Genomic DNA, 13,400 nt, shown 5'->3' on the forward strand with positions numbered 1-13,400 from the left:
CAGTTGTCAAATACGCTGGAAAATTATTTTGGAAAAAATTTCCATAAAAATAGTGTTCTTACTTAAATAGTCCACAAAAACGGATTTTAACCCAATTAGATCCAAATTAACATTGGATTTTTGTTTAATTGTTGATTATTAGTAAAAATATTTTTCAACAATGCTTCGTTGCTCGTATAGTTACATATAAAAATATTATAACTTTCTCTATTGTTTATCTTAATTTTTTGGGATTTATTTTAGAATTGTTTAAACTCTATTTTTTCTTGTTTTGTGATATTTTTAATGTTAATCCTTAATTTTGCACCAGAAAATTGCTGTGCAAGGATGTAAGAGAATGGTAGAAGATGTCTTAAGTAAAAATTTTAATTTTAAACAGTTGCAGCTACTCCTCTAACTAAATTGTGTTGACAAATCCTTCTGACAGAAAAGTTTCGCAATGAAACGGCGATGTTTTTGTCGATTGTTGCCCAATTGGAGAGCAGAGCTGCGGGAGGGATTGAGAGTGCGACTAACAAAATGTGGTTACAGGTGGCAGCAGCCGCATCACCATTATTGAAAGCTCCACTGTCGACGGCAGCGCAGCAGGCGAGCTATGCCTCTGCCGCAGCGTACACCGCAGTAGCCGCACGTGCGTATAACGCAGCAGCTGCAGCCGCACAGCCCGTCGCAGGATACACAGTCGCGGGGTGAGACATGGGGCTGACTGGCACTTCCTTCTAAACACTTGTTCTAGCTTGCACCTGCCATAGTAGTTTAGCCATATCCTGTCTTGTTCCCGGTCCTTTGGGGTCTTCCAGAATGGTTAGTTGGTATTAACAACCAGAGATTGGCTGAAACCCAACCTACCTATGCTCTTAATGTACAAACATAATTTATTGATCATTACTTCAGTCTAGAGAATAATAATAGAGAACTATGTTTCTAACTCCAACATTGCTTCAGACTATTTTAATTCCAGATTTTGCAGATATCAAGCTTAAATTCATCCAAAATTGTACTAGCGTTGTTAAAATTTATTTTTATTTTTTATTGCCAATATCTTATGATTAAAAAAAATCTAAATCTTATTCTGAGTCCTTGAGTTCTTAAGTGTCCACTTATCAATCTGTCTATATAATTTACCTGTGGACCGCAAAAAATCATATAAGATGCAATTTATAAATTAATGTTCTATAAAATTTGGGTGTACGCATTTTTTTTAAACTGTTTAACCTTGTAACATATAAAGAACATATTTCTAAATACTTTAAGCATAAATTCCATTCAAAAATTATTTAAAAACGTGAAGTTAAACAATTTAGAAAAGTATTTTGATAACAGTTTTAAAATTATCAATAAAATTATTTATAACATATTAATAATGGAGTTTGATGCTGCAATCAGGTACAATTGTTCAATTAACTACTCGGATAAAATGCACCTTTCTAAATTTACTAAACACATATCTGGATCAAAAATGTTTTAAAATAATTAAAATATGGGCTATAAAGTACATTTAACCTTGAAATATGATGACTTGTGTTGATGATTCACTAAGCCAGCTGAATAGCTGATTACAGATTTATTTCTTTCACTGCATACCTGACAATTTTTCTCCATTAGAAAAAATCCTGACTTTCACCCCTAAGTCTAATTAAATAATTATTTGTAACACAATCCTCTTGTGTGTTTACAAATTGTGAGTTACAATGTAGTAAGTTATTCTTGTAAAATCACTTTCATATCGAGCCCTTGCGTATTAGTAAAGGCAAGTTAAACTCAGAATCGGGAACAGACTGTTTCTAAGCAGTAAACGTATTCAGCCCATCTCTAGTTGTGTTTGTGTGGTGTGCTACTCACAACCCTCTCTTGTTGCAGTGGTCTAGCATGCTGTAGCGCGGGTTCCCCCTAGACAACCCTTAGATGTTCCAGTAGCACCGTAGATATTGTAGTGTTTGCTCACATTTCCTGACTTATCCTTAGTTCCTGCCTGTATCCCTCACTTGGTAGTAATTTATTGTTGTGCTTGTTCCTGTCTGTGTCTTCCTTACATTTCATACGTTAAAACTAAATTGATAATAGTGATTCGTTCAACCTAAAAATTGCCATGAATAGCGTACATGGTGACTGTTTATCTGTTTAAAGTTAGTAGGCAACATTGTGTCTATTCACCCTTAAATACATAAACAGTACTCAACACAACACAACTGTCTCTTATGATTCATAAGTGACAGTAAGTTAGTGTATTTGGAAAATAAGATTTACAGGCTATGAGTTGAATAAAGAAACTGGATATGAATGTAAGGGGAGAGGTAATGGTAGGAGATTCCTTACTCGTTACTTCTTTATAAGCCGTAAAGAAACGCTTTTAGGCCAAAAAGTGTACATGAGAATAACATTTCTCTTTGTAGAAATGTTCCGCAGTTATGCAATCTCCAGAGAGCTATGGCCTCTGAATTGTAATAGTATAGACCCTTATTACTGTAACCAAATTTACACAGTTGGATACCAAAATACTATACTACTTTTCTAACTTTTTAATGCAATAAAATAATTTTATAAAATATGTTTTACGTTTGTGGGTGGCAGACTGAATAAAATAAGTTTAAATTTGTCTAAATTTCAAATCATAAATGTGATATTTTAAAGCAGATGATCTTTATATAGCCTATGCGTTTACATATTAGCTTTATTATTTCATAAGCACCTCCTACATCATATTAAATTATTTTTATTTTATTTTGGAGATTACATGTGTAATAAAAGTAATTGATTCATACAAGTATATAAAAAACCCAGTTGATGCCTCAAGGGGTCTATAATTCTAGTTTGTACTATAGTTTGAGGGAGGTAGCTAAAAGAGACAAACTAATAAAACAACTGCTTTGAATGGCAGATCTCACTGCTTTGGCCGCAAATGCACATCAGCTTCTTTGAACCTCTGCAACTCTCAGTTTCTTTAATCAAGTCATAACGTGTTCGCATAAAATTAAACTATTTCCTGCCACATATTCTGATATTGATTGCTTTACCCTCTTATTTCAGCTTTGTAACAATTTTGGTTTCCTGGCTTGTAGCACACCTTCAACCTTAATTATTTTTTCCTAGAGCCTGGTGAATGTTTCTCCTGCACTGCTAACCAAAAACCTGCAAATGTACTCATGTGTATATACAAGTTAACTGTTTTTGTTATTACTAGATGTTGTTGTACTATATTTTATCCTATTTCCTAGAATTTTATGTTAATTTATTCTGGTTTACTAGTTGGTGTATTCTTGTTCCGTGTACCGTACCTGTTTGTTTACTTCAGTACTCGGCACAAACAATGAATATACCCTAGTTATAGTGGTTTTATTTTCAAACTATTGTACACTTCATTCATTATTTGTATTGTATTGTGCGATAAACCATATCGATTATTTTTAGCACGCAAAGAAATGAATAATTTTTCATTCATCAGATATAAATTTTATATAGTGGATAGAACTGAAAAAAAAAAAAACAGGTGTTTAGTATTTGTCCGCTTTCAATAACCTACATTAGAATAGAAATAAAAACATTATTTTTTAAGTTTGCAAAGTTAAAAATTTGCATAGAACACTACACTATTTAAATCAAACACACACAGTAATGTGTTGCCAAGCATGCAAAGAACACAAAATGACAAATAGACTAAAACAAAATTGGATTTCAGATTCTAATAGCATTATATAAATGCCAACAAAGAACAAAATTGTAGCCAACACTAGCTTATATTTTGACTGTAAAAAATACAAGAATAGGCAGATTTTCAATAGGTGGATAGTTGTTTATTACCAAAATGAGGAGTCTTCGTTAAGCAGAAAATTGTTCATTACCAGAAAGAACGTTAAATTCTTACTAGATTTGGGACAACGAATGTAGTCGAGGATAGTTTTATAATGATCAACTATTTCAAAATTTGTCACATGGATTTTCCGTTTGATCACAATCTATTCAAACCACCTTTTTAATAAAGACATCAAATCAAGATATTGGTTGCAGCTGTAATATGTACGTTATTTCACCTCTAATTGATCTTTAATTGTTCCTTGCAGGTATGGCCGTGACTATGCAGACCCTTATCTAGGACATGGAATCGGGCCTATGGCTGGTTATGGAGTAAGTATTTAGTACTTTTTTGCGTTATTCTATACACATACGTTTTTAGAACCTATATTTCTTTATCCAAATGTGTTGTTAAGGTTATAACTTGGGCAATATCTTTCTTTAATTCTAAATATAAATTTTGGAAATTGTTCAAAATCAAATGTAATTATGTATTTGTAAATGTGTCCAGTAGTATAATAAGTTGCAAAAAATATATGATTCTCATTTGAAATATTTATAACCATCATTATTAGTAAAATACAAATTCAAAATACTGCTTGTTTCAAATTGTACCTATGTTTACATATCAGTGGTTTTGATCTATTTTTATGTAAATAAATGTTATTATTATAAAATTGTATACTCAACTTCTTCGTTACATGGGTTTTAACTCAAAAATACTTGTCAAATGTTACAATGAATTAATTATTACATCTGTGACAAATTTTAAATTATTTTTCAGCCATAACTTGTTTAGAAGTTGTTTATGATTCTAGAATTATACTCATGTACATTATTTGTTTAGTTGTTGGTTAATTATTTGTTTCCCGAGTACAAAACAAGTATCCAAAATGTCAATTTTGTGTTGTTAAGTCATCAAAATGTACTATGAAAACGCTGGAATGCTTCAGAGATCTATTTTGGGAACATTTTTGTTTAACATTTGTATTATTAAAATTATTACGCTATTAATATTAACTCTGAGCATCAGTTAATTTTTAGATGATACATGTTTGTTATGAAAATAATAATTTCCTTCCAACTCAGAGTTAATTTATAATAACGGTTCACTACTTAACAAATTACAACTCAACAAGATTAAAACAATTCATGATTTTTCTATTTCATTTACTAAAACACAAATTTTGCTGTGAGCAATATGTCAAATTAGAAATCTGCCATCCTGCTCAGTTTACATGAAAAGCCATTTTAAAACCATAAACAATTTTAACACTAGCTTACAGATTTATGAAGTAGTTTCTTAACGCTTAAACAATTAATATAAATAATTTGCAAATTTTATTTATTTTGTAAGAATGCCTCTTATTAATCAGTAGCGATCTTGTTTATTTCATTGACTTTATTAGAGTGCAAGAGCAATAAATTACTGTCAAAAATTTAAAAGAATAAAGTAGGCTAATAATAAAAGTATTATATAAAAAAAAGAAGAACCCAACTTAAAGGCACATAAGACTTTGTAAAGTTCAAACAAAAGTTGAAATCTGTTCTAAATAAATTTAGAGAACTATTTTCCAGAAGCACTCAAATGTCTACAGTTGTTAAAAACTACGAGTAGCAGTATTCTTTGAGTCTATGATGAATTCTGTTATTCAATTGTTTATATATTTCATTACCTTTTTTACTGTTTAATTGTTGTAAAATAACAAAAAATAAGTACATCCATTGGATATGTTTATTAATGAGACCTCAAAGCCTTTTACAATTTTGTTTTTGTTAAAACAAATTAACTGAGCACATTGATTTTTCCAGGCTGCAGTTTACAGAAGTGGGTACAACAGATTCGCGCCGTACTAAGCACCGAAGACCGTGTAAGCGGCGTGGCGCAACGCTCTCCACAGATGTGCACAACGTCAACTAGTTACCTGAACTCCCCGTGGCGTGGCGCTAGGTCACCGTTATTGTTCCGCGCGAGACTGGACTCTGTGGAGGGAATGTGAGAACACCAAATTTAGTTGCAGACTCGACTCCCACCCTATTCCATGTACTAATTTAACCTATTTATTGCTAAAAATTAATCAAATACCCCTTAATTTTTATCTGAGTGTTTGTCTGTAAATATAACATTATTTTTTTTATAAATAGAAGAATCTCAGATAGTGTTATACAGATGTAGTTTTAATGTAATTTTCTCTTTTTTATATAATATAATATATATGTTGTATTAACAATGAAGATGAAAAGACGTACAATCAGAGGGTAGGTGACTCTTCTACCGAAATTCATTAAGAATACTCCTCCCAACATCCATGACTTGTGTACTGTATTTATTTGTTTATTTAAGTAATCTGTCTTGTCCTGACCAGTATTGCGCTGAGTGCTGGGCTTGGGGAGTCGTGCTAAGCAAAGAGACTTTTTGCCTTCGATCTTTGGAAGAAAAATGTACCGAAAGTCTTGCATTTTTAGTATTAGTAAATTGTTAAACGTGTATTCAAGAATATTATGTACGGCTCAGCTTCATTAAACTTACCTAACATTAAACAAATGTTTTCAAAGCAATTAGTTGTAAATTTAGATTTATTACGTTGCTTAGTAAAATTTGAAAGGTAAACATTTCACATCTTCCAAATCTCTTGCTGTCCAAAATTGTACAGCGATATTTAATACTTTTGAATTATATATTTAACAAATTCTTCACGTATAACATCACAGTTTTCAACCCAGTGAGAATTTGTTTTTGAAATAATTTAATTCAAAATAATTGTAATGTTACATAAAATTGTAATAACTATAAACAAATTGTTTCTCAAAAATAAAATAATAAAATTAGAAGTTTTGATTACAGCCTATCAATTGAAGATTAAAGAAAGTAACTTAATCCAAAGGTACCTTTTTCTTCCTGTTTTGCTAAAGTATTTTTTTATTATTTAATAGCCAATTGGTTATTATATTAGCCATGCTAAGTGAATTCTGTTCTCTCTTATGAATAAAATTGATGGTAAACATTTTTATAAAGTTTCAAGAACATGTAAATTAGATCAGTTTGTAAATGTATTTATATTTTTATTGTTTTACTATTTTTATTTCGTTTATTTTATTTGCAATCAAACAAATTAGTAAATAATTGTATAATTTATTTCAACACCCTCCTATCTTCTGTTTGCTTAATGTGTGTTAAGTTTTTTACATTTATATTATTTATTCTATTAGGTTTATAAATTTGACAATGTAATAGTAAGCTTATCAATTTGAATATCTTTGAGTAATTAATTATTTATTATCAATCATTGCAGTGATTCCTTAATGATTTATATTTTAATGGATCTCGATTATAACTGTGTTATTTCTATTTGGAGGCTTTGAATTTTAAATTACTTTTCAATGCTTTTTCATCATTGGTGTTTTAATTATATTTTTATAGAATATTTAATATTCTTATTTAAATCATCAATTACAATTACTGAACTTAAAATTAACACTAAACAATTTATATCAAAACAAATTTTGAAGCTTTGAAATCATCTGTCAACAGTAGAATTTCTTACAGATTTATACTAATTGTTTTTACAGTAAAAGTTTTATTTCATAGTTAAAAAAAAGAGCAAGCTATTGATTGAAACAAATTTAACGAACAATTTGTGATCAAATTATATAATACGTAATTAGAGGTGTTTTGTATTGTTTTAGAGCAATGTTATAGTTAAGAGCTTTTGAACAAATATTATGGGTTATTTTAGTTTTTAAAATGTACGAGGACATTGTTCATAAAATTTAATTTTCTAAAATTAAATATTAAATTTAACATGTAGCTACATGTTCATGGCATGTCAGTGGCTAGTATTATTATGTGTATTGTATCACAAAAATAGTTTTTTTACTTTCACCTGAATAATTAAAAAAATTATTGTTAAGAACCTTAATGTTTTAAAATTAACTAAGTAAAATAAAAACTGTAGCAACATGAACATGTTGTTATTTTTGTAATTTCAAATATTTTTGACATGCAGTAGTAAAACTCATGGTATCAGTAAAAAGGATAAGGAGGTTAGTTTCTTTGTTTACCATGTGACTCGTGGCTGTGGGATCCTGTGTTTATCACGACGCACATATCTCTAAGTTAAGACGGAGGCTCTCTGTACGTACCAGTGTGCGTGTGTCAGTGCGTGTGTGTGCTAGAACTGTGTAGCTTTGTGTGCGAGTGTTCTGTTATGTTCGGGCACATTGAAGTTACGTTACGTTTGTAAATAATTATCTCACAGATTCCTGTCTTAAACGTGACGAACTCTGCTGTCCATCTCCCTTCTATAAATAGCCTAGTAAATATATATATATAGTGTTACTGTTAGACATAGAGTCTTTTATATTAGAATACTTGTATTATAAGTCCCACTGTTCTCTAGCGTAGTAACAGTTAATTTTAGATCTTTGATTAGATTATGTATAGTTATTTTCATGTAATGTCCGAGGAATCTCGTATGGGTAATTGATATTATATGTTGTGGCATTCATAAACCAAAGACTTGAACAATATTTGTGCTCAATTAAATACCCTGTCTCAGTGAATGTTGGTTGTGTCTGTAACGCAGAAGGCGTGTGGGCACATCTTTGGCAGCTCCGTACTTTGTTGTAAATAGCCACAGGAGCATATCATAGACCACCATTAATGTAAATACAGTAAACTCCGCTGGAAATGTCTCATTGTGATCTTTAGGTTATGAGTAAATACTAAAGATCGTAATGTTATCCCAGCTAAATCCATGGCAGTGCTTTTTAAAATATAAATTAAAAATTTTCTATTTTGTGTCACTAACAATTTCTGAAAACAACGTAAGCAAATAATTTTGTAAACTCAAAATAATTCCACGTTATTTTATTATTGAAGTAATACAGTCATTTTTAATAACCTTAGTTGTATTTATTTGTACATTATATCTGAAAAGTTGTTTATTCATACATTTGATCCGCTTAATTTTAGGCAAGTATATTATCAAATTGTCTCATATTTTTGAAGTTAAACAATACATTTTTAATGTCAAACCTTATTAAACTGATTAAATAACGTGGTTGAATTATTCTGAACATTCAGCTGCAGAGATTTTGAGTTGTTATATAAGTTCTAAAATAGCCATAAAATAATGACCACATCTTAACCAGTTTACTACTTCTATTGGTTTATGTTATAGTCTGTTGTGTTTTCTGCTTATGCTTTTATCCAAAGTGTTAAATTTGAAGCCCAAACATAGACGAAGCCACTTGATATTAATAAGTCTTCCGTTACGGCACAAGTGATGCTCTTCGCACATTAGTTTTATCGTGACATTTTGTGATTTTAGTTACTGTACGTTATTTAGCACAAACATGATCTGATATTGTGGTCCTATGTACAAAGTCTATCTATCCCTGTACTTGCCACACACCATCTTTTATGTGTATTCCATACTTATTATGACATTAAATACTTTAAAACATTAATATTTGTTTTATTCCGTTCTTTATCAGTCCCCCCCCCCCCACCCCCCCCCCCCCCCACCCCCCCCCCCCCCCACCCCCCCCCCCCCCCACCCCCCCCCCCCCCCACCCCCCCCCCCCCCCACCCCCCCCAAAACACATGTGGGAAGTATGGAAATTGTTGTGTACGGGTTACGGGGAATCGGAATAAAAGACTGAATTAGTTTACATCATCGACTGTGCTCGGTTAAGGTTGGAGGGTAACAGAGAGAGAGGCAAGGGCAGGACACTGGAAGTGGTAGGTGGTGTGATCTGGTGGGCGTGATGAGAACAGCCAATGGCATTTATTCAAACTAATCACCCCATATGACGTCACAGCATCATAGATCATACAGTTTGGTCTTTGGCTGTGGCTTTAACTTGCCAGTAACAATTTATAATATGTATAATAATTATTAATTATAATAATTATTGTAATTCAATACATTACATTTCCTCCCTTCCAAATTTCAAAATAAATTGAATTCACACAAGTCATAGATAAATTAAACAATACAAGTGTAATAATAAATATATAATAAAACACATATAAATATAAATAACACATATCATTATTAAATGTCATCCTTAAGTACTGTAAGTTATTTACAAGTTTAATTTCTCTACACGGTTTCCTAATACGAGTTGGGTATCTGTTTGTATGATCAGCTGTTCTAGTGACAGGAGAAGGAACAGCTGAGGGTAGAGAAAGACGTGGTCTAGAATGAGGGGTAGTGATGTGACATGGAGAGGTATGATGCGGTGAGGAGGGGGAGAGACCAGCTGATCTAGTGAGGTCAGTGTTACTAATTCTGGACTGGGCTTGGGAGTTGGCGGACAATGAGCGCCTGCCTCACGCTCCGCAACTGTACGGTCCTGAGATGGTGGAATTTGACTGTCACTGTCAACAATACTACTGTGTAGTCCTATCAGCTGATCAATATGTCTACTCCAAATTAGACCAGTTTTTGTCATAACAGAATACATTACATTATTTAACTGTTTTATTACAATGCCCTCTATCCATTTGTCTTTAGAGCGATAATCTCTCACTAATACAGATTGATTAGGAAATAGAATTCTCGTTTTTTCTACCGCCAAAATATTCTTTTTTTGTTTGTCCTGTTTTAATTGCACAGTTCTGGCTATATTAGGTCTGAGTAAAATCTAGCCTGCATCTTAGTGGTCTATTAAACATTAATTTGGCAGGTGTCTCGTTAGTAGTGCTATGAACGGAGTTTCTGTAATCAAATAACATCCTATTCAAGGCTACTTTAGTATCAATATTTTCTTGAAAAGCCAATCTTATTTTAACGTTTAGCATACTTAACTGAGTTTCTCAGCCTGACCATTAGACTGAGGATGATAAGCTGGTGAAAATGTATGTCTTATACCATTAAGTTGCATGAAATTTTTAAATTCAACTGAGGTAAATGGTGGTCCATTATCACTATGGATAGTGACAGGTAATCCAAATCTAGAAAATAGTTCTCTTAACTTTTCTATAGCTAGCTTAGCTGAAGTAGAGCCTACTTCAAATACTTCCAACCACTTAGTGTAAGCATCAATTACTACCAAGTAGGTCTTATCTTTGAAAGGACCCAAGTAATCAATATGCAATCTTTCCCATGGCATAGATGGATAGTGCCAAACATGTAGATTACTCTTACTAGGACTAGAACGTTCCATAAGACAGGAAGAGCAATTGTTCGCTAGGCTTTCAATGTTTTTCATCTATATTTGGCCACCAAATATAGGATCTTGCTACTGACTTCATTTTTACAATTCCCCAAGTGACTCGCGTGTAACTCATTTAATATGTAGCTACGCAACTTGTTAGGAAACAACAATTCTATATCCCCACATAACAATGCCATGCTCAACTGTTAGCTCGTCCTTCCTTTGGAAATAAGGTAACAATTCCCTTATTCTCTCCTGACAAAAAATTTGGCCATCCGTACATCACATAGTTATGTATTTGTTTTATAATAGGATCATTTTGGGTTTCAGCTTTTACATCTTCAAAAGTTAAAGGTACTGAACTTTCAGCGATACAGTGTAAATAGGTACCTTTCCACCTTGGTTCATTGTTATTATTTACAACGTGTTTAGTGTTATAATGGTAAGCGTGATAATGCGTCTGCGTTACCATGCTTTTCTGACCTTACATACTGTACATCAAAATTGTTATCCACTTAAAAATAATGCGTATCTTTGTAATCGGCTTGCTGCGAAAACAGGTAAACCCTTTTTCGGTCCAAATATGCTAATTAAAGGTTTGTGATCAGTACACAATGTGAATTTTCGGCCATACAAATAATTGATGAAATTTCCTTACTCCATATACTACTGCTAAAGCTTCCTTATCTATTTGTGAATATTGACATTCTGCTGGTGATAAAGTACGAGAGTGGTATGCAATAGGTTTCTCAACGCCTTCAGGGGTTATGATACTAAGTACCGCAGCCCAGCCCTGTCGAGCTTGCGTCTACTGCTAGTTTTACAGGCAACTTTGAATCATAATGCGTCAAAACTGGTGCTTTAGGTCAAAACATCCTTGACATGGCTAAATGATTTGAGACATTTTTCATCAAAATCAAATGGCACGTCCTTTTTTAACAAGTTGTACAACGGACTCAAGATTGTTGACAAATTTTTGATAAACTTTCCATAATAATTTACCAAGCCAATAAAAGCTTTGACTTGAGTGACAGATTTTAGGTACAGGTGCTTGATTTATAAGCTTTAATTTTAGATTCAGAGGTATGCAGTCCATCTTTATCGATACTAAAACCAAGATACTCGATTTTGTCTACAAAGAATGTACATTTATCTTTCTTTACGGTAAATCCTTTTTCACTCAGGCGTTTACAAACCTCTTGCAACCTACTTACATGAGTTTCGTTATTAGGTGCGGTGATAAGAATATCATCCATGAACACTGATATGCCTTCTAAATTATGCAAAGATTGTTCAATAACTCTTTGAAATATGCCTGGGGCTGATGAGATTCCATAAGGCATTCTACAATATGAGAAAAGACCCTTATGCGTGCTAATTGTACATAATTTTTGTGACTCACTATCTAACTTTAATTGCATATAGGCTTTGACTAAGATCTATTTTAGAGAAACGTTCTCCATGCTGTAAATTTGCAAATAAATCTTCTATTCTAGGTATAGGGTACTTGTCTACTTCTAGATACTGATTTAGAGTAACTTTAAAGTCTCCCACATAGCCTAATTTCACCGTTCTTTTTTAATACTGGTACAATGGGCGTTCCCCATTCCGAGCTGCTTACTGGAATTAACACTTGTTCGTCAACTAAGCGTTGTAGTTCTTTTTCTACCTTACTTTTCAATGAGAATGGTATCGGTCTTGGCTTAAAAATTACCTAGGTCTAGCATTTTCTTTTAGATTTAGTTTTACTGGTTCGCCTGTATACTGACCTAGTTTCTCAGTGAACACTTCTGGAAATTGATTAGTTAGCTCGGACGTCATTGTCTCGAAATTAGCCTTGTTATCTATAGGTCTGTTTATAACACACAAGTTATTTTTTAAACGAAATGTCAACTCCCAGTACTTTAAGCCAATCACGACCCATTAAAGGATGTGAACCTCCTCTAATCACATACAAATCTAAGCATTTATGTATTTTTCTCATAGCAAACATCAACATTAACTTTGCCCACAGGTATAATAGGTTCATTAGTGTACGAACTCAAAGTTAGGTCGTTTTCTAACAATTTACAAGAACTAAAATTATTTCATAAAAATCCTCACTACACACTGTGACACTAGCTCCAGTATCAACTTCAAATATGGTTTCTCGACCTTGCACTAGGACTTTAATCTTAATTGGGTCAACTCTAATTCTTTTACGGTGAGTTTCATTTACTTTAAATAAATTCTGTATGTCCTCGACATAACTCTCAAGATTTTCATCACTCTGAACATAATTCTTAGAATTATTTGAATCTGACAGTTCTGAACTATCATTTACAAAATTATGTATCTTATAATCTTTGTTTTTCTTGTTTTGAAAATTAGACTGATAAGATATACCTTTCTTAACTTTCGAAAGCTGATTGTCTGGTAACTTACTAATTTCAGTAGATCGACAT

At 32.4% G+C, this 13,400-nt stretch overlaps 1 protein-coding gene across 1 annotated transcript in view; it reads left to right on the forward strand.

The window, feature by feature from the left end:
• Positions 1–9,261, forward strand: part of LOC124367847 (RNA binding protein fox-1 homolog 3) — a 608,215-nt gene extending 598,954 nt beyond the window's left edge. The window contains 3 exon segments of the mRNA XM_046825008.1: positions 532–689; positions 4,059–4,122; positions 5,602–9,261. Coding sequence (XP_046680964.1) covers positions 532–689; positions 4,059–4,122; positions 5,602–5,646 — 267 coding nt within the window. The 3' untranslated portion in view covers positions 5,647–9,261.
• The last annotated feature ends 4,139 nt before the right edge of the window (positions 9,262–13,400 follow it).

Source organism: Homalodisca vitripennis, chromosome 8 (genome assembly GCF_021130785.1).
Source record: "Homalodisca vitripennis isolate AUS2020 chromosome 8, UT_GWSS_2.1, whole genome shotgun sequence".
NCBI lineage: Eukaryota > Metazoa > Arthropoda > Insecta > Hemiptera > Cicadellidae > Homalodisca > Homalodisca vitripennis.